Below are 26,752 nucleotides of genomic sequence, written 5' to 3'. Positions count from 1 at the left end.
AGCTGTTAACTAAAGCACAGCTAAGGGCTAACAGGGAAATAAAACCACTCAGATTGAGTTCTCAGACTCCACCAGGCCTCCCACATGCAGAGACACTTGAAAATAAGGGAAAAGTAGCGAGCTTTTCTCTTAAAATCTACTGCCACAAGAATGACTTCACAGGGTCAGATCAAACATCCCTCTAGTGCAAGTGCCCTGGCTGACAATGGCAAGAAGCAATTACCTAGAGAAGTGTATAAAAATAGGGCAAAATCACACAAATAGCATAGTCTTCCAGAAATCTGAGGGTGGAGAGTTTAAGCAATGGGCTATATGAGTACCTCAGTTTAACAGCATTTTCTAGCTTTTTTTTTTTTTCTCCATGGATTTGTTTCTGCACTGTTTGAAATTGTTGGTCTTTCAACACCTACAAAAATCTGCAGCAACATTTCATGTTCTCCAAACCAACCTTCAGTCCTTGTTCTTCTTCAGCTCTTGGCTAGTTCTACACTGTCCTTCTTCATGTGCTGGGGTGAGGGGTGGCTTGAAAATGCCCAAGAGTGGAAGAAAATGGATTTCTAAATCAGCAGTTTTTCCTCAATCTCTTCTCTATTTCTTTTTTATTCCTAGCATTTTGCTTGCTTTTAGGGTCATTGAATTAACCACTGAATCATCTTCAGTGATTTCAAAGTCTCAGAGAAGCTGTGAATCAGGTGTTAACGTACAAGACAGTGGACATATTCTTCGTGTTCACTCCTATGTGTGTTACCCTGCATTTGTTAACATGGAATAGCATGTTTCTGTCCAGTTCACTCAAATACCATGAGATTCTTCTGCAATGCTTCAGTTAGCTCTCCTGCTTACCACTTGGGAAAAAACATGTGTATTAACAGCAAAATTTATCACCTAACCCCCTTCCTATTTGTGTCTGTGGTGAACAGCACAGGACCTAGCTCCCTGTGAGAACAGAGCCCTATAAAACCCATCCATTAAGTGTCTGCCAAATCATACTGTCACTACTGAGTTTTCCTCCTCTGCCTAATGGAAAAACAGCATGACTGTTATGCAAACAGATACACCAAAGGCTTCACAGAAAGCCCACCAAACTCAGGAACTAAGAAAATCCCTCTCTCATTCACAGAATTGATAGTTGACACCATGTTGTTCAACCTTTAACAGGACAGATAAAATTGTGGTCTTTTACAGCTAATTCAGAGCTAAAAAATGTACATTAGTAGAAAGAAGAGACTAGAGAAAGAATATATTATTTGAAAAGAAAGACTAAGAAGTATACCTAGTTCATTCAGTAAAATGAATACTTTGAAAACATTCGACAATGAAATGGTATAGAAAATGATTTGGATTACACAAATTACTTTCAAAACTAGAATAAGCACTATTTATTGTTATAAGCACCCATAGGATACCTAGTGCAACGGAATCCTGATCCCTGCACAGGAACTCTACACACCATTACAACAGTAATAAAAGAAAATGAAAAAAAAAAAAAAAAAAAAAAGCTGCCTGTTATAGAAATGATATGGCTTTATTTTATTTTAAGTGTTGTTATAATACAGACTAGTTAATCTTCATAGCTAATGAAGCAACAGGCTCAAAATGGATTAATTTTCCTTATTGGAACATTTTTAGTTTCAAATACAATTGTTCTCAACTCTAAACTAATGTTAGTTTGCACATTAAGTAAATGTTACACCCACACAGTTATAATACAGACTATAGCAGTACAGGCAATGTACTCTACCTGCACAATCACACATGCAATTATCACAAAGCACTATACTGTGTAATTTTATGGCCAATACAATAGACGTGAGTATTGGAAAGAAAAGGAAGGAAAGATTTGGCTTTTGAAGGCGAGTTGTAAAAGGCAAAGTTCTCAGAGGGGTTTTTAGCCAGCATAACAGCTTGCTGCCACCAAGAAGTGAAGGGATGTCTTGTTATCCTGTCTTTCTTCACCTTATCCTACCACTCCTAACCCTCTACTATTGCTCTTCTGCTTGCGCTGGCTCCTAGGCTTGCCAAGCCCTTTGATGAGTTGATTCAAGTCTTTAACCAGACAGAACTACTCACTTCTTTCTTTTTTGCTCAATGATGTTGAAAATGCTCACAGAACAGTCCGCCAAGTGCAAGAGCAAACTAAGGAGTGCACGGCAAGAAGCAGCAAGATGAAACAGGACCTTCCTCTTCTCATCTCAGCTTCCTCCTCTCTTCTCAGCTTAACAGCCTCAGCTGTTTCATGTAATTTTACCATAAGCATGCCTTATAAAGTGTGCAAGGTTCCTTCAAAAGCATTACAGACAAAGGAAAAGAAAACACTAAGATTTTATCACTGTGCTTCCTAGCAAGGACAGCCAGCACTGGCTTCAGTTCGCAAAACCTACTGTTGTCAGCGTAGGCATACGTAACACACTAAATGCGGTAAGAGCTGCTGTGCTCAATTCTTCTTGGTTGCACATCTGAACTATGTGCTCTGACTAGACTGGGGACAAGCTGAACACTGCTGCGTAAATTACATTCTCTAACTAGAAAGTGGAGGTACTGGGGTTCAGATCAACGCAATAACTTCACTGTTACAACCCCTAACTCACACGGCTTGACTCTGGGGTGCAACCTGCAGCCGTGACTCGAGCCCAGAGCTCCGGGAGAGGCAGACCTCTGCAGCAGGCAACCAGCAAGCTGAGGGAAGAACTCCCTAAATTCATCTGCAGGGAATGCTGAGGAGAGGGGCGCTCATATCCTTCTTTTTGAAGCTTTGCCACCAGGTAAAAAGGAATGAGAGTCACAAGACCAGAAGGAAAGGAGATAATGTAAGTCCAAAGACAAGGGTTTGTAACTAGGGAAGAAGAAATCTAACTCATAGTAAAATGCTTAATCTTTTTAAAATCAGACGAAGAATACTCTGAAAATTCAAGACTGTACGTAGTCTGAGAAATGAAATGATGGAAAGAGGAATTCATACAAATTGGTTTAAGACATATTTACAGGTTTCATGTAATTTCTTGCAGTTTATGGCACAACAACAAGGCTTTAGGTTGAAGAGTGTATTATGTAAATATAGACAAGCAGAGTATATATTTATAAGCCCGCTGTTGGTAACACAAGGATAATGAAACAAAATAAGAACATCTGCTGGAATGTTAAGTGTCTTTCTAATTAAATCCAGTAGTTGAATGAATCAATTCATTACCAACAAGTCTGGTTTATTATCTCATTAATACAGCTGGTTAATATTACGAGGAGATTAGCACAAGAACTTGAAATGATCCTAAACCAAAAATGAACACAACAGAGATGTACAGGCAAATAAAGGAGGCTAAACAATGAGTAAAAGGCTGAGGTTTTTAGACATGTAAAGAACAAAGGGGAGAAAGAATGACAGGAAAACAAAAGACACCTAGCAAACCTGGCACTCCACACTAACAGCATAACAGATGCTGACTAGAAAACAGAAAGGCTGAGCACCCTCCCCCAAGCTCACACTGATTGCATGGCAAAACCATTTAGTTATCAAAATGAGCAAAGCCCCAGATATGGTACGTTAGGGAACCAAGCCAGACTCCTATAGGTAATTCTGTACAAAACAGTGCTGCATTTAAAACTTGTCAAGAAATGAGTCGTTTTAAAGCTTTGTCTACTGTTCAAGTTTTTTTGAGCTATAATGAAGAAGAGTATAGAGAAGCACCAGCTTGACACTTGAAATACACACATGACCGCTTCCCTGTTTTGCAGCCTTGGCACTGCTGCATTTATTTGTTGGCACAGCAGCATTCCCTAATTTGTGGTCATATTCTTGGAAGAGATTTTATACTGATTACAGGATTTTTCCTTTGTTTTCTAAAGTATAAAAGATGGATGACTAATGACTTGCCAAATAAACAGTATTCAAAACCAAAACTCAGAATAATGGAAATAAAACACCCTGTCATCATCCTCATCAATACTACATGCAAATATGTTCCTTAGTGAAAGGAGAATCAAAGTACATAACCATTTCCTACCTCTATATATTAAAGTGCTCAAATACTTCTATTAAGTTGAATTGAGTCTGAGTTCATGAGGAATTAGTTAGCTATTACTTCTGCTTGTTAACACACTATGAATGACACTTAGTTAAAATGTCCATGTGCTCCAGGAGACAACACACCCTGTAGCTTCCGCCAAGATCAGTCAGTCCCAGCCCTGCCCGGTTTTTCATTGAATGCAAATGAGCACTTCAAAAGAGTACTTAATCCTGCAGCTAAACCTTGTCAGTTTTACAGAAACCATACATATTCTGTAGCATCCACTGCCTGGGAATATGAGAATTTTACTCCAGTCAAACAACAGCTTTAAGAAAAGCTGTGAGTTACCAAATCCTAGTATCTTAGGACAGAATTTCTATAGAGCAGGTGTCTGCTGGGAGCTGGAACTAACAGAAATACAACTGTGCTTAATAGCCATATTTAACAGGGCTGCTCTGTCGGGGAGCTTAGGATGTTGCAGTTTCATTAGCATTAACAAGTGTTGCTATGGGTACCGGAGCACAGGCATCAGAATACAAGAGAATAGAAGGAGTGGGAAAGTGATTAATAAAAATGTGAAGTGTTGGAATTTTAATAAAACAAAACCAATGTGCTTGCCAATAAGATCATGTTCAAATAATAGACTACACTATTGCCCAGTTCACCAGCAGATATATGCCACTGCTTGTCATCTTTCTGCTTGAGCCCAGACAAACCCCTACATCAATAAAAATAAAGACCAGAGCAAACCCACTGTTCTCACATTGAGAGGGACACACATGCACACACACACAAATGAAAGTGACCCTAATAAGTATTCATAACAGTATTTAAGTGCTGATGTTAATATGCAATTTATAAATATTTAACACACTACAGACAAGTTCTGTGCAAGCTTAGAGCCACATAATATCTCATTCCTGGGTAAATGGCATGGACTTATATTGGTGTAACTAAACGCAGGGTTTGAGACCTTGGTCACAAAGACAAAGCGATATTTATCTACTTCAGAATTAAATTTTGAATAATATTATTACACTCTTACAGCTACTCTGATTTCTTACGACTGTTGATAAGCAAAATTAGAACCATTTCTGTTTACAGAACACCTAAAGGGTGAAATGGTAGTATTGCAGGAACATCTGCATCATACTCAAAATACAAAGCCAATTCCTAGTCTTAGCCAAACTAGGGAAACATGTCTTACAGTAGTTACTAAATGAATATATGTTTACCCATTTTTTCCCCACCTTCCCTGTCCAAAAGTTGGAATTAAAAATGCACAGCAACAGTAATTTCCACAAGTGACAACCCATGTGATGATTAATAGCAGAACTTCTGCTTTGCTGTTTCATTAAACAGTGAAGGCAGTAGTTTGGACCCTACTTACAGCAGGTATTTCCTTGATTTTAGCAACATCTTCAAAACATCCCCCAAGTCCTAACACACCCACTCTCATCCACTTTTGCCAGTCAATAAATTCTTACCGATTCCTTTGGAGGTGCCTTAGGATTTACTTGTGTTGCTTCCCGCAGCTACAGGTGCTGCTCTGGGCCCGCAGGACAGATCGTGCCTATTCCGTATGAGCTGCACTGCGACTGATACGCAGTTTTTCATTACTCCCATGGCCAAAACACGTTCTCTAGTTTCAGCACACCGGTCTGGTCATCCACACGTGTAACTATAGCTTCCTTTCTAACCCCACTCTGCCTGCTCCTCTAGGATGCCCTTACCAGAGTCTTCCTCCTCTGAACACCTTCAGCACTCAAATCTCCTCATGGGTGTGACAGGAATCAGGAAACCAAGTTCAGTTTAATTACTTTATGCAATTTTCCATAAACCTTAATTCTCATTTCCGTCTACCCCTCCCTCCGTTCCCTGCCCACTACTCAAAACCCCCACAGTACAGAGGTGGCACGCATGTGAGTTACACCAGCAGCCATCAGTCTCCCTTCATGCCCCAGCTCTCTCTTTCCGAGAACACTTGTTTATCTTTACCTTTGTCATACGATCTCCCCAAAGCTGTTCCTTTCCTGAATTTTGGCTTTGGATGCAGTTTTCCTTACAATCTCTGTAGTTAGTTCTACAAACATTTGTTTGTGCAAACTTTTTACTTACATGAACAATCTTATTCAGTTCAGTGGGCTATTTGAGTCGCTATTCGAGTTGCTATTCACCTCAATGTATTTGCAAGATGAAAAATGTAGATCATAAATACATGGAGGCAGTCTTAAAGAACATCTATAAAGAACTACATCTGTCTGCACTTTTTTTTTTTTAATAGAAAAGCAATAAAGCAAATCAAGATGACTCTGAAGTGGTACTCAATACTCAGCGGTCTTCCCTGACATTTTCTCAGTACTTAAATGTTAAATTTTACAAATTGATATTTATGAATCACTTAGGCTTGTATGAATTATTATACTGATCTCCAGAATAATAGGACACTTCAACAAAAAAGATATTTTGATATTTTTGAAGTAAACAATACTGACCTTTTCTTGTTTAGTGTGATCACAAGACATGGCAGAGATGGAGAGCTGAGATCCACATTATGTACTAAAATCAGGGATTAAGAAGCAGTGATTAAACCCCACCCTAATATCTGGAAAGATTAACAAGGTAATTATGTAGCCTGAAACTCAGAATGTTTAGTTACAAAGAAGAGGAAGAAAATATCCAACACAAGAATTTGAAATGGAAGGACAAAAGTGATGATTTAGGCTCTTCTTCTGTACTTACTACCCAAATCTAATTAATAAAAATTAGTAGCTTTTTTCTGTTTAACCTGTTATTTAATACAAAGGCATATCAAAGGCATAAGCTAAGCTGATCAAGACTGTAATTTTAATACTTTTAAAAGTACGCACTGGAAGGTGTCACAAGCAAAGATGTGTATGCGAATTTAGTACTTGTGTATGTTACCACTGCCACTGTTCTGCTGACTCCTCTGCAAACATTAGCAAGCTGCAAATAGGCATGTCTCAGTTTCCATTTACTGTGATTGTGACCTTAGCTCTTCCACAAAGAAGGGGTCTTAACGTGTGTTTAATAAGGATAGTAATACTTCTTCATTGCTACAAGTTACCTTTGCGGTGCCTTTAACAACTGCTGTAGTAAGCCTAGTATCTTTTATGCCAGCATTGCTATGTAAAATGTGTTAATTAGTTTACTCTCTACTTCTTGTTATCATTATTTAGTAGAGATCAATAATTCTTTATTACAAGGATTTTCCTTAACTTTTCTCGTCACCTGTCCTTTTCCTCTAACATGATTAAATTCCCAAGCACGTTTATCCTCTCGATGTTAAAAGGATTGCCTAGCGGTCTTTTTAAATGATTGCTTTACATTCTGTAGCTATGTATTGGTTTTGTGTGGCAAGGTTTTGGTAGCGGGTGGGGTTACAGGGGTGGCTTCTGTAAGAAGCTGCTGGAAGCTTCCCCTGTGTTCGACAGAGCCCATACCAGCCGGCTCTAAGACAGACCCGCCGCCGGCCAAGGCCGAGCCAATCAGCAATAGTGGTAACGCCTCTGTGATAACATTTTTAAGAAGGAAAAAAAGTTGGGACGGCGGTATTCGGCAGCCGGAGAGAGGAGTGAGAACATGTAAGAGAAACAACCCTGCGGACACCAAGGTCAGTGAAGAAGGAGGGGGAGGAGATGCTCCAGGCGCCGGAGCAGTGATTCCCCTGCAGCCCGTGGGGAAGACCATGGTGAGGCAGGCTGTCCCCCTGCAGTCCATGGAGGTCCACGGTGGAGCACATATCCACCTGCAGCCCAGGGAGGACCCCACGCCGGAGCAGGTGGGTTCCCGAAGGAGGCTGTGACCCCGTGGGAACCCCGCGCTGGAGCAGGCTCCTGGCAGGACCTGCGGATCTGTGGAGAGAGGAGCCCACGGAGCAGGTTTTCTGGCAGGACTTGTGACCCCGTGGGGGGCTCACGCTGGAGCAGTCTGTGCCTGAAGGACTGCACACCGTGGAAAGGACCCATGCTGGAGCAGTTCGTGAAGAACTGCAGCCCGTGGGAAGGACCCACGTTGGAGAAGTTCGTGGAGGACTGTCTCCCGTGGGTGGGACCCCACGCTGGAGCAGGGGAAGAGTGTGATGAGTCCTCCCCCTGAGGGGGATGAAGCGGCAGAAAATAACGTGTGATGAACTGACCGTAAACCCCATCCCCGTCCCCCTGTGCCGCTGGGGGGGGGTGGTAGAGAATCCGGGAGTGAAGTTGTGCCCGGGAAGAAGGGAGGGGTGGAGGGAAGGTGTTCTGAGATTTGGTTTTATTTCTCATTACCCTACTCTGGTTGATTTGTAATAAATCAAGTTAATTTTTCCCCAAACTGAGTCTGTTTTGCCCGTGACGGTAATTGGTGAGTGATCTCTCCTATCCTTATCTCGACCCACAAGCTCTTTGTTATATTTTCTCTCCCCTGTCCAGCTGAGAAGGAGGGGGAGTGATAGAACAGCTCTGGTGGGCACCTGGCATCCAGCCAGGGTTAACCCATCACAAGCTAAAGGAAAGGCTGTGTGATTTTCCTTTAAAAACCCTAAAGCCTGCTCTAGCCATTCCTGTGAGACAACCCCATGTCATTATTACAGGAATTTTTACCATGCTCCTGACTAAAATGTTTGCATCACAGGGTTTATAACTCTTTTCCACTGGTAGGCATTCCTCGAAAAAGGCAACCATTTGAGAAAAACAACTAAAAATAGTGTGAAATATTAATTTTCAATGTCACTATTTTTTTTCAGACTCATATAAATTAGAACTAACCTCAAAGTGCATCCTGAGAAGTCCCATTTCCGGGATCCTGATGTCTGTGGGTTTCATACCTACAGAACAGGTTGAAATCTCTCTCAGGTATTCTGACTGAGCTTCCCAATACTCAGAAAGCCTTCAAGGCTGAATTGTTTAACTGAATTTTGTACTTAATGAAAAATCAGTACAGGGAGGGAGCCCTGTGGTGTTAGAAGCTCTGTGGTCTGTTGCTGCTTTCTCAGTGAACTGGAGCTTTTCCAAATGGAGAGTAGCAAAATAAGTTGTTTCTACTTTTAGAATCAAGCCTCCATAAATTGGTATTCAAACTGGAAAAAACAATGGCTGAAAGGAAAGTTCATTATAGTGTGCAGTGATGTGGATCAACATATTTCAGCCTAATTGATATCTTAGCTCAGGAAAACAAAGCTTTGACTGTATTTCAAATAATCCACTATTTATATTCTTTATAAATAAATTTTTGAAAATTAATTTCAGAGGAAAGCATTTTCAAGTCAGAGCTCAAATACTCATGTCTTACAGATCAAAGGGACATCTCACAGCAGGCTATGTCGAATTTCTATGAGCATATTCTGACTTTGTACCAGTTTGAAGTAAGTATTTTTGTGATACTAGACTTATTTCTCCTGTCCTTCACACATTCATTAAACATCTGACACAGATCTTGACTTCTTAAGTATGATAAACGCTTACTAACTGATACTGCTAATGTAGCTTATGGACATGGATAGTAAAATAATTGAAGCTAATTTCCTCAAGAAACAGAATTAGAATGTTGGAATTAGTGATACAAGTTGTCTATGTTTTTCAGGCAACATTTTGCGAACTGTATAAATACATGCAGACTCCTGAACATTAAATTAGTAGAGCAATAACATAGGCTGCATGTTTTCAACCCATATAAGACAAAATGAAATTAAAACCTCAAGCAGGATGTTTTCTGTTACATACCAGCCTTCAGAGAAAAAGCTCTATCTCATTTATTCATGCATTACTGAGTCATAATAAAATTCAGTGCTGGCACACTGGTCAAGACAAATGCTAGGAAAATGCTCCAGTGACAGCACTATCACTTATTACTGCATGCATTCATTTCATAACCATTCCTGTTTTCATATTGTGAGTCTTGCGCACTCCCACCGTGGGACTGCCAGGGCCCAGCTGGGGCACACGCTACAACCTTTGGCAGTGGTCCTGCACGGCGGGATGCTGCGCCATGCTTCCCTGCGCGACCCACCAGCCCTGCCCCTCTTCTTGCATCTGACCCACGCAGGAGTCCTGCCGTCCCTGGTCATCCTCTGGCTGCTTTGCACATCAGCTGGGTTTAGAGAGCAGTTTTGGTGCCCGTGAACCGGATTCATCTGGAGCCCGGATACGTACAAAATGCACCCCAACCGCTAGCAGAGACATCTGGTCTAAACCAGGGGGCACTGCTTCAGAGAGCTTTGAAACACCTACATGCACGTTGAGGCTGTTTGGTGTGGGAAGACTGACTACATGTAATCCAAAGCAAAAATGCCAAACCATGTAATATAGTTGCAGGGACTGCAGCACTAATTGTCTTTATCTACTGTGCCTTATTATTTGTTCACGTGGACAGAGCCACACCATACCATACCAGCTTGTGAGGTTGAAACAGATGGCATATCCAGTTATAAAGCTTCTATACCAGAGGGATAAAGAGAAGGCTTTTAACCCGCTACTACCACACAGGGCAAGAAGCAGAAGTAGCTACTCCTCGGGGACGGAGCCACCGCTGACAAACGGGAGGATGACATCTCAATGAGCAAGAATCAAACAGAAGCAGCTGGGCCATTTCACACTGGTCGCTGTCTGTCAGTCATAAATATCAGAGAAAAATACATGAAAGTGGAAAAAAGACCATTCGGAAGAGATGGTCCAGTGAAAACACAAGGCAAAAAAATCAAAAGGAAAGTTCAAGAAACCCAATTGAAACATATTACTAAGAACAGACAGGTATCCGTCTGAGAGTTTTGGACCACTGGAGCTGCTGACAAAACATCTACTACAATTTCTCATTTACAGGTCTGCTACAGCAAAATATGAGGATAGAGCGGCAAATAAGCAGTGAACATGGAATCACCTGCTGGGAAACCAGGCCTTGATATCAATGATCAGACATCAGACTTGCAACTATACTGTTCCCTATAGTGCCAAAACATTAAAAGTTGACAGTTACTGCTGTACACTGATGATCTAAAATCCTTTATAATCAGAGAATAAACTCAAGCAAAACACAATGCCCTTATCATTTACTTCATAATTACAATTTCAGTGCCATAACATGTAGCACGTTTTGAAAAATCAGTAAAGATGCCAGTTGAGCACTCCTGGCTCCATACCATAATCAAAGTATCAAATACAGGTACTATTTCTGTACAAAGTAGCTTGAGCACTCCACATGTGTACAGCAAAAAAGTGTTATTGCTTACACTACAGGGCATAAATCTACTGCCCTACCAAGTGGGGCAGAGAAGCTCCCTACCATGAAACTGTATTGCATAAATAGCCACATGCATTACATTTGTACTCTTATTAGTATCTGACATATTCTTACTGAGCAAAACTGCTTGCACACCCCCATATTACCTAACCCTACTGTTTAGCAGTTTGGCATCTTTCAAAAATTTGTGCATTATATCGCAGCACAATTTCAGTCTGGTTATGTGGTTTTAATGGTACTGACCAATACATTATTTAATTCAAGATTATCAGGTCATTGGACACTAGTTTTTTCTGCTCAAGTGACTGTAATTAATTACTGATGACTCAAGACAGTAACTCTGCAAAGAACCCACACTTTCACAAATGCATTCCCCTGACTTCAGTGAGACACCGGTCAGGATGATGCACCCAACTCTTCACAAGCACAGACCTGCTTCGAAGTTGCACAAAACTTACCCCATTTTTTACCACCCAGTTCTTCAATGCCATGGTCTTCCCTACATTGTGTAGGGCTTTTATTTATGCAATATTTAAAGCTATTTTGAAAGGTCCACAGAAAGACATTCAAATGCTTTCAGGCTTTTCTCCCGGCTTCAGCCTGCTGGGAGTTCATGGATGAGAATGTGAAGCAGAAGCCTCAGAGAGAGTCTGGGAGCAATTGTAGTTTTAGGATGCACATGTTCACACGAAGATGCAGAGTTCTAGCAGGGGTTGCAAGACACGGTGGAAGGAAGCACACAGGGCTAGGAAAGGTTATGAAGGCTGTTTGGACAGACAAGAATTTCACCTATACTAGAGTTAAAATACTTAATGCTTGTAATTTCATAATATTTAAGTAATTTTCTTTCTTTCCTACTGTTCACTCTTATCATAACCACATCCTAGTTTAAACCCTGCATCCCTTCATCAAGAAAGCTGGATGAAGTGTCAGAGGGAGAACTCTATCACCTGTTATATGACAGGCACACCTTGTGGCAGGCATCATTGGCGACAAGGATTTACAACTTTGGTGCACTTCCAGAAAACCAGTACTCCCCAGTAAAAACAAAACAAAACAGTGAACAAGGTGTTTCAATAGGCGTAACAACCTATCCTGGCATCTGTGTTACCCTTAGAACATGCAAAAAACTTGTAATACCCCCTGTAGTCCACACCTCTACATGTAAATAAAGCATGTCCACATCTATTATTTGTTCAGGTAATGAGAAAGCCTTTTCAGGTAAGAATCAGGTATTTGCTAATACTGAGAGAGTTTAAAGGTCTTCAATCTGTGGACTGATGAACCACCACTCACTGTTGCTCCACCGCAGGTAACAGAAGGCCTGAGCAGAGATTTCAAACAACTTAAAGGCTTTAACATGTAAACAAGTTATCATGTTTAAGCTGTCTACATGCTCACCAGGTAGTCTGAAGCAGCTTACTTCTCAATGAGCTCCAGTTAGTATATAAAGCAGCTGATACTTGGTAGTTTGTTCATGTATCAAAGCCTTTACCTGCTACTGAGCAGGCAAGAATTAGCTTAGATTACTGGAATTAAATACAGCTGTATGTCCACTAGTAGGCAGTTAAAGAAATCATATGTAACAAAGATAAAAGCGATGATGGATGCCCTTTAAGCTATGAAAGTTTTCTGAATTCAGAGAAAAACAAATAGCAAGCCTTTATTGGGTATGTTTGGAGAATATAACATATCCTATGCCTTGTGCTAACAGGAGTTATGTGTTCAGGCCGAGGTGTGGGGACGTTCCTTTGTCTTCAGATAAAATACAGTGCACATTTGTAACACAATTATTTGTAAAATTACAGAAGGATCACAGGCAGTTCAGATCTGCATTACCAAGCAATAAAATCCATTTCTGATATTATTAATCCATTACTATCCATTTAATGAAATACTTTGTTTCACTTGTTTATTCTCCTATCATCAGTTTTTTAAGAAACGTGCTGTGAAGGCTAAAAACTCTAAAATCTTACTGTAACAGTTACATGAAAGGATTTTGCCTTTTTACTTTTCAAACACAGCAGCACATAAAGTGATTTTACCAATTATAAATTCGTAATTTCCAGTCCTCCACAAGATCCATTTGCTTATCAGGTAACTGTTTAAAATGACTATGAGATTGCATTTTTAATTAAAAATCACAACAAAAGCTCTTAAAACATTTTTAAATAACACTGTTTTAGGAGATTCATTCTTGTAATCATATTAAAAGAAATTGTGTTGCACTTACAGAATTAATTAGTGAACCTGTCCTCCAGGTGTAATTGCTAGTTGTTCAGTTCACAATGATTAACCAGTGTCAAACCAAAATCCTTTACAGAGCTTATAATGCGTACTGGTAGAAGGAATCCCTTCTCCCCCTCTCCAAAATCTATGGTATGGTGGAAGCCCCAGGTCTTGAAATCCTCCACTGAACATACAGATTTAACCCAAGAAACGGATCATTGGTGGTACTCTAGATGCTTGGAAGCGCCCTGTGGGGGAACAACTGAGGATGCAACCACGTGTATGAACATTTGGAACTGGCTAGGGTTTTAAGTAAGGGTACCAACCTCTAAAACCATCAAAGAGCAACGGGCAGATGCGGGTGGGCTGGGTGAGCCCATCCGGCTAAGGTCTGAGGAACTCTGATGAACGAACAGACAAGAAGTGGCAGCTGTATGCTCGGGGCAATGGCTGCTCTGTCACCTTGCTGGGGTTTTCACCCACGGCAGGGAGCAGCCAGCAGCTCCCTATTCACAACCCTGCGTGCTGTGGATACTTGAAGAGGAAGAAGGTAACCCACTCAGGGCTGATCTGAATAGGAGGGGTAGTATAGGGATGTGTGGGATGGGAGGGCACCTGGTTCATTACCTTATTTGGTTAGGGACTATTCAGTATAAAAGAAAGAAGAAATAACAAGGGAAGTGGTAGATTACACACAAAAAAACATTGATGAGCAGGTGATAAGAGAGACAGTAAGTTTTCTTTGTTCACTACAGGAACTAATGCCATTAAAGGAACTACTCAGACACAGCCTTGAAAAGGTTCAGCCTGAACTTTGTCACTGATAAGAAAGGGAAAACGTGATTATCATATGTATTATGGTATATTTGAGGGTGTTTGTGGAACTGCATGAAACTTGCTATGGGCTATCAGAAGGGGCTTGTGGGATTATGTATATCTTATGGAAAATTTAGAGGAGGGGCCAAAGGTAGAGCAAGGGAAGGATGGGGAGGGGACAAACACCAGAAAATGGAGGCAGGGAGTGTGGGGGAATAAAAAGGGCCAGTTGCATTTAAACGGACTTCTTGTCCGATCAAACCCTGCACCTGATCACCACAGTCTTTCCTTTCTTCTTACTAAATCCTTTTTCTTAACCATTTTTTTGTGTAATTCACCCTCTGTCCTATGTGTGATACTGCTGCAAGGTCTCAGTGCCAGCAACTGCATAAGACGCTGCAGGTCTCAAGGTCTGCAGGTCCAGGAACCAGCAACTAGAGGGACCGTGGTGTGTCTATGCTAGTGAACTTAACCCTGTATGCACATGTATGTGTAATTTGCTAGCAAGGTTCAAACTGGAGTAGCCAGTGAGTAGAAGGAGACCTGTATTTGGAAAGATTCAAGGTCTGAGTCAGTGCTGGGCAAGGGGCCCAGGGTCCAGCCACGGGCAGAGTCGATACCTGGCAAGGCAGTCCAGACAACAGACTTGGGAGACTGCTAATATTTGAGGGATCCATGACTGTGGGGTACATGTGAGACAAGTGAGAGTGTGTGTATCCATTTTGATAGCCAACACCAAGAAGGATTTGCTAGCAAACAGGAGGAAACCTGCATTCTGGGTAAGAGGGCTCAGGCACAGGTATCATGTGGGTTTAGAGGCCACGGTAACGTTCAAGTGATCCATGAATGTGCGTGTGCTTCTGAATCGGACAGTGAGGGTGTCTACTCAGTGTCTACAGTGTTTTCACTAGTGCACTTCAATCCCGATCAGTCTTTGCCACCCCAAATGGGGCTCAAAAGTACCACCCTCCTTAACCCTCCACACCTTGAGAACTGGCTTCAGGGCAGGGCACAGCCACATACATTGCTGCTGTTGCCACTTCCCTCCCTGCCTGGCTCTCCCAGGGAAAGGGAATAAGAGAAGTTTCCCTTTCTGGAAGAGCCATAAGTGGCCAGGGGCCACTGCTGGGAAATCCCTTTAATTGCTCCTTCAGCAGGGCTACCCTGATGCATGCAAGTGCTTTGTCTAAGGTGCCCTGCAGCACTGTACCCTCCAACATAGCTTGGAGTAGCAAACGTGAAGGAAGCTGTCACTACAATGCTATCGTCAGGAGTTACCGATAACCTGGGGACGTAACTTAAGAGTGGAAAAAATGGAAACACTTGTCCACTCCCCTCCTCACTTCCCAGCTTCCAAAACAAAAGTGAAGCAGCCAAATCCCATCTGTGTTTTAGCACATGGGACCCAAGAAGTGCCTCGCTTCCCCCACTCCTGAAAGTTTTTGGGTGGACTTTTAGCTACCAAGCTCAGTAGGCAGGAGAGCTACAGAGAAACTTCATCTTTCTGACTCCTAATTTGCTCATGCCTAAGAGCAGAGATTAGGACGCTGCTGAGAGCCAGGTACCTCATGTGGCAGTCATGCTTTGATGCTTTGCCTCACAACCTTTCATGCTGTTGTGGCTCCATCAGGCCTAATGAAGTTTAATCCTAACGAAGAAGATGCAGGGACTACGATGAGAGATCACACACGTGGAGAGCCAGGAGTGGTATGGTGAAAGGGGATGATACACAGGAATTAGAGGTGGAAAAGCATAAAATATTAAAAAAAAAAAAAGAAGTATGGAGAGCAGGGCTGAAAACAGGATCCAGAAGCAGCTTGTGGACGACAGCTGGTGAGATGCACGGCAGCAGGACAGGAGCGGTGGGACCAAAGGAAGGGCTGTGGGCAGCGGCGGCTGGCGGTTCGGAAGGAAAAGGGGCAGGACAAAAGGTGTACCCAAGCTGGGTATGGGAGAAAGCAGGGGCAGGAGGGACCGAATTAATGTTGGAGAGTAACTGGCTAAGGAACTGTCATTAGAGCGTCAGAGGGGCCTTCTAGAGGCAGATGACAGCTGAGGAACAGAGGCAACAAGTGAGAAATGAAAAGCAGGTTCAAAGCAGATGAGAGGACAGTGTGAAAGGCTGGAGAGCCACGAAGGACAGAAGTGGTTGGTGCAGAAGTGAAGAGACAAGCCAGATCAAGCCCTTTTTTTGCTGATACACAAGCAGACGGGGAAAATCATGAAGAATTTTATGAAGAAAATTAACTGGAAGCTAAAACACCCACCAAAACCTCGGGCTGGCAGAGGCTGGAGCAGCAGAGGGGACACCCCGAGGGCGTGGCGATGAGACAGCAAGCCCAACTTCTGGCAGCTGAAACCGAACGCAGGGCAGAAAGGGTGATAAGATACAGAGGCCCTGGCCTGAGGTTTAGCTAACATGAGAAACTACTGGGCACGACACGAGAAACGGCTGAACATAAATAACAGAGTGAGAAGCTGGAAAAAGTTGCCGAGGCACGATGAGGAAGGGCTGGATTTCAGGTAGTTAAGAGAGGGGTTAAGTAAGAGGCGGCTGGGCTTTGCAAAGGCTTGGGGGGGACGGTGTCGGGACCTTCTGGGGAGTGAAATCTTGCAAGGCACACAAGGCCGAGGTAACTGTATCAGTGATACCGTGTGGGGCTGAGATGGCTCAGGTAAGAGCATCAGAAATACCAGATTCAGTTATGCATCAGGTAGCGAACATCAAGCTGGATCAGTTGGTGAGGAGACCCTCACCTGGAAAGACTGGGTGTCTGAGCAAGGGGCCCAAGGTCCAGGAATGGGTGTTAAACAGACTCAGAGCCCATGTTGATATGCAAGCGGCCTGCAAACATGGAGGTGCTTGTGAATCTAAAGAGGAATGTATCCATCAACCCGGACAGAGAAACCTCTCAGGTCTGACAGTGCATGGGACTGGATTTCAGCAACCAGGAAAGAGGAATCCCTGGATCCCAGAGTCCACTGGGTTGAGCGGCTCTCATAGCATCCTTTACAGAGAGAACTTAAGAGTTGGGCTAAAGAAGCGAAGCTTATAGTATCAGGAACAAAACAACTTTCACTAAAGTATCCTCTAGGTAGCAATGAAGAAAGGTAGACTCATGCAAGACCAGTCAAACTTCAGTTTTCCACAGTAAACTGAATTCCCTTACAAATGGGACACAAGAGAGAGACGTGGAAGGAATAACATGCTGTGCTCTGGCACGGTACGCTCCAGCAACATGGTATTAAAAAGCATTTGAGCACATAAAGACCCCAAGGAGGAAACCGTAACTGTCAGACTGCTGATGAAACTATGAAAGACACACTTACAGAAGAAACCTCATTTTAAAATCCATTGACAGATGCTGTAAAGAAATGCCGATATGTAGCATAATTAATGTAGACTGAACAAATTGTACTGTGGACAGCAGTATGTTTATTAAAAGCCACTTGGTGAAGGCTGCTGGAGGGAACTAACTAGAAAGCAACACAGTCCTGGATTAGACTATAAAAGCACAGGCTTTCCTGTAAATAGGAAACAGCAAGACAGGAAAAAATATGGTATTTAATTTTCCTATACACTGTGTCCAAAGAAGTGACACGCCTTCTCAGATGCACATGCAAGTACAAGTACAAGATGTTGCTAGAGCAAATAGCATTGTAGAAATGAAACCTCTGAAAGAATAAGGATTTTGCTCAGAGACAAGGAAATGACAAATATTAGGGCAAGGTATTTCTTTGCCCACAGACAATGTGATTTATCGTGTAAGATCTGTTTACCCTAAGCGACTGGGTTCTAAAAGAATAATTTTAAAAAGGCTATTTCAGCTATTGGGTAGTCTTGTCTTTGTTCAGGGGAAGAAGATGGGCTCTGATCTTAATACAAACATGCTGAAGTCAGTCATGGTTAACATGACGGACAGCAGCTAAAAGGCTGTGGCAGAATTTCATGACTCCCAGACAGCACGTTGGCAGCCTTCTCTCATGGGGACAGGGATAGCTTGGATGTACGTGGAAGTCTACAGGCTGAGGTGGAAGTTAATTTAGCCTGGCACCTATTATTTTGATTTTCAATAGTGACTTTTACACATTTCGTCACCTAGAGACTCCAAAGGATCTGACAAGGGATGCAAAGTGAGTTTCGGGGCAAAGACACCGGAAGTTCACTAATCCTTTCAATGAGTGTTTGAGCTCACTAATAGGAAAATAGCACAGGCCTCTGAATTCCAATGGAACAAACTTTTTTTTGTACTGGTGCCAGTGTCTTTACAAGAGTTACCTGGAAAAACCTCGGGGTAACCTCATCACCTCTAGTACGCCACAGACCTATACACGGTTTCACACAGAAGACTTGCACAGACAAAAGCACGTGTCCTTTTCAACAGTTAAAACGGCACAGCTTTGCCTCTGGGTGCAGTTACACCAGGGTGGAAGTGCTCTCGGAGGGTCTGGCTTTTCATGTAGGAGACACTCACACCAACACACTGCAACGCATAAATAGAGTCCTGCTTTAACTACTAGCATAAATAAAGTGATATTACTTTTATGAACAGAAGCAGGGTACATACTAGAGAAACAACACAAAGGCCACTTAGAAGATCACTCACTACCAAAGTTTGACAACTAGAAGGATAAACATGGAATAAGGGCGCCCTAACTCTTAGGTTTGAAACTGCCTGCTTGCACATGACTTCCTTCCGCTGCGTCCTTCGCACTGTCAGTGACTTAATAATTTAACATAACTTGACAGTAGAGGCTAAAAGCCAACCTGAAGTTAAAAATAAAATTATGCTGCTTTCCTCTCTTAAATGTGAAAACATTAAACTCTGTTTTTTTGTTCAGCTCAAACTGAATCATCCCGTAAAATTTCTAGTTACCAGTTCAGAGTAAAGATTTGATAGGAGAACACTTTTTTAACACCAGAAGTACTCGCCCTAGAGACAACCTGTACCTGGTGAGGCCCGCAGAGCAGCGTCGTATGGCCGGAGTTGTCCCCCTTTTTTCTGTCTGTGCCTTCCCACAGGACCAGGAGATGTAACCCAAGCTCTTGCTCCTGCCTCACAACGCCCGGGTTTCTCTGACAAGGATCAGTTCAGCCTGAGGATTTCTTGCAGTTTAGTTACGGTGAGCTCTAGCTAAGCTGCTTCTGGAAGGGCATAGACATACAGGCCTCTCAACAAGGAGGGAAACCTTGCTGCTCTCGCTGCTTACCCTGCCTGACTTATCCCCCCCCCGACAGTCCATCTGTGCCCCTCGCTGTACGCCGCCTGCTCTTCTCTACCTCTGTGCCTGTGTGTGCTGACGCACGGACTTAGGCGAGAAGTCAAAAAGCCACCCAGACTACCAGCTCCGGCACACCGCCGGCACCAATTCCCTCTCCAGCACAACTCACTCGCTGCTGAAACCTCTCCCTGTCCCCACGGCTTCCTCTGCCAAACGCGGGCCTTCGCGAAGAGAAGGAATGGCCCCAGCAGGACCAGCGGGACCACTTACGCCCCCCGGCACCACCGGCAGGCGGGGACGGGGCTGCCCGGGGGCTCCCCCCGGAATCCCGCTCCGACGGGCGACCGCCGGGGCCCCGACCCTGAGGGGCGACCGGCGCGGCCCCCCACCGCGCCGGGGCCCCGCCAGCTCCCGGCTGTCCCACACCTATCCGCCGCTCCCCTCCCCCAGAGCCCCGCGGCCCCGTCCCCGTCCCACCCCGGGCCGCCGGGAGGGAGGAGAGGAGGGGAACCGGAGGGGTGGTGGGGGGTCCCCCCACGCCTCCCCGCAGCGCACTCACCTCCCCGCGCCGCCGGCCCGCCAGCCCCGCGGGACGCCGCCATTCCGCCGCCGCGCCGCTCCTCCCGCCCGCGGCGTAAGGCGGCCTCCGGGAGCCGAGCTCCGCCCCGCCCCGCCCCGCCCCGGCGGGGAGCGCGGTGCCAGCCGGGGCTCGTAGTCTCTCCCCCGGCCGCGGGCGCCGGGGGGCGCGGCTGCGCTGAGGCACTACGTTCCCCGGCGTGCAGCGGGACGGGGCATATAAGTGGCTGGCGGCGAGCGCGTTTCAGTTAGTCAGTCAGTGAGTCGGTCTGCCCGCCCGCCCGGCGGAACAATGCCTTCGCCGCCGGGGCCGGGCAGCCGCGGCTGAGGCGCGGCGGGAGCAGCCGGGCAGCGGACGGGCTCGCCGGCCACCGCCGCTGCCGGCGGGGTGCCGGGCGCACGCACGCCGCGAGCATGTGGATACCCACGGAGCACGAGAAGTACGGCGTGGGTGAGTGAGTGAGTGAGAGAGCGGGGTAGTCGTGGGGTAGGGGGGGGCGAGGAGCGGCGCTGCCGGGGGGGGAGCGCATCCCGCGGCGGGGCCGGCGTGGGCCGCTGCCGTCTCCCGCGGGAGCGGAGGCGGCGGCCCCGCCTGGGTGAGCGGCCGCGTCGCCCTCCCTGCGCGGCGGGGGTCGGAGGTCCCGCCGCGGCGGGCAGCGGTCCCTTCCGCAGGGGCGCAACAAAAGGGCGGCCGGTGGCCCGAGCGGCGGCTCCGGCGCTGCCTGGGGATGGGGCCGGTCCCCCGCCTCCGAGGCGGGCGCTCGGCTTCTCCCCGCCGGCGCTGGGTGGAAAGGCTGGTGTTTCGCGGGGAACAAAGCAGCCTTCGAAGACGTCGCTGGGAGCGGCGACCCGGCGGGGAGAGGGTCTCCGGCGGCGGCGGTGGGAGCCCGCGGAGGAGCGGGAGCGGGGCGGCGGGCATTGTTCGCGCCTCGGGGGTTTTGTGGCGGCTTCGGGGGAAAGCAGACAAAGTGTCGCTGGTGGGAGTCGCGCTTCCTTGCCTATTTATTCAACTCTGCCCGGTGCAGGGCTCTGAAGCCCGTTGGTTTGACTTGCGAAGTGATCGGGGAGACTCGCTCTGATTCTTTTTTTTTTTTTTTTTTTTTTTTCCTTTTTGACACCACCTCTTAAAACCGCCCGTACCGGGTGAGCTCCGGTGGCTCGTCCCGGACAATAGCTCCCTGTGACAGAGAGGCAGCTCAACTGTTACACAGACCTGCTGGCGTAGTAAGCGGCTTTCGGTGTGTTTACGTCGCAGTTAAACGCGGAGTTGTGCGTGTGAGGGGGGGGAAAGGCGGGCGGAGCGCGGAGCCCTCCTTTGTTGTTGTGTGCCTGGCAGCGGTCCGCCGAGCAATTAGCGCGGGAGCCAGCCCCGAGCCGAGCCGCTCCGTCCCGCTTGGAGTTGAGCCCAGATGTTGCCGTCCTCCGAACGCTGAATTATAGAGATCGTCGGCGGGATTTATTTCCCGGACTTCTTTATTTGCCGGGTCACAGCTGGGTTGCAAGATATTGATTAGTTCTGCCACCCGCCTTTCTCTACGGGGATGGGCAGAGGCTTAAAAAACACCCTGGGACTCCCTGGAATGGCATGCCGGATATTAGCAGTCAAGTATTTCAAGCTGCAGCCCTCCTCTCGGTCTATTTGTTAGCGGTTTTTATTTTTATTTTGGAGCATAGCATGCTGTTTCACAACTGAAGCATTTTTTTTCCCCGATTTGAGCTAAAAATCACTACGGAGCATCTTTTCTAATGTTGAAAGCAAGCAGCCAAGTATTGTTCCCCTTATTTGAGTAACTATTCCCTGGTTGCTAAACAATTAAGTGATATCCCTTAAATAAGACTTTCTGTGTTCAGTAAACCTTTTTCAGGTACTTGCACATGGATCACTGTCCAGCTCTTCCTCACTTCCTAGGGCTGGTGTCACTGAAATCTTATGCCTGCTAAAGAGATACAGTTGCTGTTTCTCAATAGTGGGCTTCTTTTGGATCGACCAGAAAATGTAGTTCGCTACAAAGATCCTCTTTATTTGTGTAAATATAAAATAGTCACAAAAAGATGCTTATTCTTATTTAAATTCATTCCATGGTTTTCTGTGATTTGGCTTCCAAAGGCTATTCAAGATAGTAACAAAAAGCTACTGTTCAGTTCGGGTCCTCTATACCCCTAGGACGGGAATGATATTGTAGTTCATATGACCCTTGCAAAATGTTGAAATACTAACCTAAAGTAATTTAGCTTTTCTCTTGGACTGCGTTTTATGCTATGTGCTCACTCACCTGCATGATGAGTGCTGTCTGCAAAATCTTCACACCCCATTATTGTATAAGCTATTGTGCTCTGTAGCAGTGGTAGGGGTGGCAGGAGAAAGAGTTGTATCTCACCATATAATTCTTTAAACTTCATGTAAAGTGAATTTCATGGATCAAACTTGCCTTTTGCACCACAGACCTGCTTATGTATTTTCTTTTTTTAGTGATGGGATTATTATGTTTCCAAACAGTTTTTTAATACTGATATATTTATCTGCCCTGGTAAAATGGGTGTGTTATAAAACCCCTTTGAGAATCCTGATTAGTTGTACCAAGCATATGTATCCTTTGTATAAAGAGCTCAGGGCTTGAATCAACATCAGACCTCATCTGCATTTTCAATCTGAATTTTGCAGCACATGCTGTGTGCTGCACATTTCCACTGTGACATGCCAAAATGGATGAATAACCAGGCAACAGCCACCTGGTTGCACTGAAGGGTTGCTGGTAACCAGGTGGCTGTTGCTCACTTGCACAGCCTGACTGATTCCCCCTTTGAGGGGTAGTTAATACAAGTAACAATCTTCTCTTCTTCAAATTTTTAAACTTCTGCCTGCTAGCCACTGATAATATCTAATTGCTTTTTACTGAGCGGTTGCTTTACTCTGAATTCATTACTAGCAGGCAGACATGCTGCCAGTTCATTTCCTAGTAGATAGACACACTGTTATAATGAAGAACATTGTTATATATGTGACACTCTGTGTACTACAGTTCTGTGTTTTTATTTCTAAGGGTATGGATTTTGTCCGTTACATATTATCCCTCAGGGTGCTAAAGGTGAAATAAGTATTGGAATATTTCTGGCTCTGAGAAAGTTTGCTTTGTCTGGGTTTGATACCTTTATTTTCAAAACAGAAGGTTAAACTTCTCTGTTGCGCTTTGAAATTCTGTATGTTTTGAATCACGCCTTCAGCCGTTGTGTCAAACTAGTGATGGCATTGCACAAAGGATCCAGTGGTCAGTTATGTGGAGCATTTAGCACAAAGTATGCTGATGTAAGGGTGGGAGAGGTAGGATTTTTTTGCTGTTAATAGTATCTAAATCTGGTAGATGTCAAATGGAGTTGGCTTACGTAAATACTATGTGCTGTTCTATATGAATTCAGAACCTAACTGAACAATATTGTTATTGTTTAGAACAATAACCAAACCCTTTGTGAAAATGAGGCATTTAAGACTGCATAGCTGTGGATGCTCTGCAGGTAGCAAACTGGTAAGTGTAGCTCTCAAAGGTGACTCTTACTGGTTGGTGCAAACTGGAAACTTTTAGCTGTAATAAATAAATCACAGGACTACATAATTACCTTGTAGCTGCTCTTTGGAGTAGATACAAGTTCTGTTAGCCTGAATATAGAGGATCAGTTTTTCTTTTTGTCTTGCCACATCTGTATGCTGCCTTATTTGATCTGATTTACCTGAATCTGTAAGGATGCAGTTATGCATTGTAGAATGTAGGTGATTCACCTTTTTCTACTGAGCACAAAGCTTCTCAGCATTTCTCAGGAAGCCTTTTTTTTTTTTGGATTAGGATGGAAAGATTAACTAAGGAGAATAATTAAAAACAGTTGCTGAATGCATTATCTAATTCATAAGCAGAATGGTATTCCATATCCTGAAGTCATTCCATACAGCAAAACATACCAGTTTAACTCAGACAAGTTTAAATAGTGCTTGGTATTTTTAGTGTGGTTAAGCCATAAATCTGCCTTCCCAAGGGAATATGAAGTGTGGCCATCTCCTATTTTATAGACAGAAAACCGGAAGGATCAAATGACATTGTGCTGTAAGCTGAGGTTTATAGGGGGGAAAAAAGACAGTGGTGTATTAGTTGATCACAGGAGCAGTATTGACTTGCACATAGACAAAAGCCAAATCAATCGGCTTGTGCCCTGTTCCGAGTTGCAGCCAGACTAGTCTCGCTAGCAGTCCTCTTGAAAGATAGCTAAGACAGCTTCTTCATGCTGCAATCACTTTTTTGACTGCAAGCGAATTTTACTGTAAATGAGCTTGGTTTGTTTAGCTCAACAGTATCTGTCAATAGCATGCTAGGCTTCTAATATAATGTGTTTTGTTTAGCAAAAACACTTCATCAGCCTCTCATGCATCCATCTCCAAGTAGTACAAATGAAGCCTTTGATCTTATTTCCTCTGCTCTCCTACGTTAGTCTTGCGTCACGTTTCTATGTGGAATTCAGTTTGTATTTTTGTCTTAGACTAATGTGGCCACTAATAGTTATCTATATCCAAAACTTCTGTCAAGCTGCCTGAATAGCTGTTTAAGGGTGAGGCAAGGCAAAAGGTACTGCACTTTTGGGCTCATTTGGCTAAGGAACAGTTGGAGGATGATCTTTGTTTTCTTGTTACAGCTTGTCACTGCTTGTGGGGCTGGTCATCTGCAAGCAGGTGAAGCTGAGGTACTATGGGGCACTGAGAGTGAGGTTGGCAGAATACCAGTGCCCCTTTCACTTCACGGGGGCAATGGGGGCCCATTCTCATTTTATGAAATACTCCCTGAGTTCTAGCTATCTGAGATGGTGAAGATCCACACATTTTCTATAGGAAGATTTTTGACATGTGACACATTGTCATGGAGGCTTTTGCATCAGTGTAGGATGTCAGTCAGATAAAGATGATGTTTTCCTGGTCTTCTATATAAGCAATAACTTTCAGTATCTTTCAAAAATGGAATGATCTCAACTCACAGCTTTTGGACCAAAAAAAAAAAAAAAAAAAAAAAAAGAAAAAAATCACTGACTATATCATGTTGGAGAGCAGAATATGAGGGTTGAGATTTTTTTAAGTCATTTTGGTCATAAGACTAGTCTTCAGTTAAACAAGTGTTGATAAAGTGGTGAAATTGCCTTAAAATAAGACTAAACCAAGATTTTTTTTAATGTTTTTTTTAACAGCTGCCTCCAAAAATCTGGAGTCTTCAGTATGGATGTGATGTTTTCAATGCCTTTATCTCCTAAGGACAACCCAGAGCTAGCTGGTTCAGTAATGCCTTCTTACCTGGTGCCCTTCAGAGATCTTATCTTTCCTATTCACGACATACCTGGAGCTACTGGGGAAGACTTTTGAAGGCTGATGTTATTTCACCATTAGGTGTATACTCATGACACTGTTTTTCTTCCTTTTTCACTGTATTGAGGGTTTTTTGCCACAGTTCTCAGTGTTGGACTTGTGTGGCTACTTGCTGGGTCAGATTTAGGCAAAAGGTGATGGAACAATGGTGAATTAAATAACATAAGGAGTTAAGGTGAGACTCTGGTCTCCCTGCTGAAAGGGAGAATGCTTTTTTGTTATCTAGCATAGGCTAATATAATCTGTGATTGCTTCTGGGACCTCAGACAGCATGTGGTGGAGTCACTAACTTATCTGTCAAGGAAGCTATAATTGGTTATTTTACTCCTACCATGCAGATATCAGCAACTTATTGCACTGCTGCAAGACTGTCTCTTTGACACATCTCTTTGCTTCCCTAACCTGCAGCCCAGAAATGAAACTTCAGAATAAAATACGGTTTCACGCTTACAGCCTGGTTCAAGGTGAACATGTTATCCACCGCATTCCATAGTTTCTGGTTCATTTCTGAGTGTAATTCACTGTGTAGGTTTTGGTCTATAAAGTTCTCCATAATTTGAGTCTTGGGATCAGGGAAAATCCTGAGGAGAGCATTTTGACTGCTTGGATCATTTGTGACACTTGAATGTATTCAGCAACTGAGACAAGGCACTTTCAGCAGAGAATTCACACCCCTGGGAAGTGTGTTGCTTCATTTTTTTAGTTTTGAGAGACGTTGAGTGTTGTGCGTGGGTGTGTTTTTGGTGGGTTGTTTTTGCTACTGGATTTGTAGTTGATTCTGTGATGGTACAGGGGAACAAACTAGATAAACCCTCAAAGTCCTTTCAAGCCTGTCTTTGTGGTTCTGCACAGAAAAGTTGAAATACGAAGGTTTTGCTTCACTTTCACTCTGGAATTTCTTTTGTTACTGTGGATTTTTTTTGCATGTAACTGTGTACATCATTGAGTAACCTTTTGTTTTGCTTTTCCTCACTTTCTTGCTATTCGTCCTTTTGTGAGGAGCTGGGCAGAATGCCTTTGAGGTGACCACTGTTCCCTTTCCAGTGATTTGGAAGCCCGGAGAGTAACCTGGAGAGATGTCCCTTTTTATTAGTCACGTGCATTTAATTTGTCATAAAACTCTCTAACATTATGTAATACAAAGGATTGGTTTTGTTTTGGAGGTGATCAATAGAAATATAGGGAAAATATGTCTAGAAAGAGTTTTGAGAGATTTAATCTGTACTACTTTCTCAAGGCCAAGTCAACTCTCTGTCACTTCTGAAGGATGTTTGCCAGA

General features: G+C 44.0%; 2 protein-coding genes across 3 annotated transcripts in view; one reads left to right on the top strand and one right to left on the bottom strand.

The window, feature by feature from the left end:
* The window catches only part of ZNF277 (zinc finger protein 277), a 58,343-nt gene extending 38,172 nt beyond the window's left edge, over positions 1-20,171 (bottom strand). Inside the window, exon 1 of the mRNA XM_052790318.1 lies at positions 20,065-20,171. Within this exon, the coding sequence (XP_052646278.1) occupies positions 20,065-20,107 (43 nt within the window). The 5' untranslated portion in view covers positions 20,108-20,171. The remainder of the gene's footprint in view (positions 1-20,064) is intronic.
* Positions 20,172-20,250: 79 nt separating this feature from the next.
* DOCK4 (dedicator of cytokinesis 4) overlaps positions 20,251-26,752 on the top strand; it is a 255,398-nt gene continuing 248,896 nt past the window's right edge. The window contains exon 1 of one of the 2 annotated variants that reach the window (XM_052789665.1): positions 20,251-20,532. In XM_052789665.1, coding sequence (XP_052645625.1) covers positions 20,496-20,532 — 37 coding nt within the window. In that variant the 5' untranslated portion in view covers positions 20,251-20,495. The remainder of the gene's footprint in view (positions 20,533-26,752) is intronic. The other variant, XM_052789666.1, reaches the window with a different exon arrangement.

Source organism: Harpia harpyja, chromosome 6 (assembly GCF_026419915.1).
Source record: "Harpia harpyja isolate bHarHar1 chromosome 6, bHarHar1 primary haplotype, whole genome shotgun sequence".
Classification (NCBI taxonomy): Eukaryota; Metazoa; Chordata; class Aves; order Accipitriformes; family Accipitridae; genus Harpia; species Harpia harpyja.
Note: the sequence above shows the minus strand (reverse complement) of the source record. Positions and strands in the feature narration are given on the sequence as shown.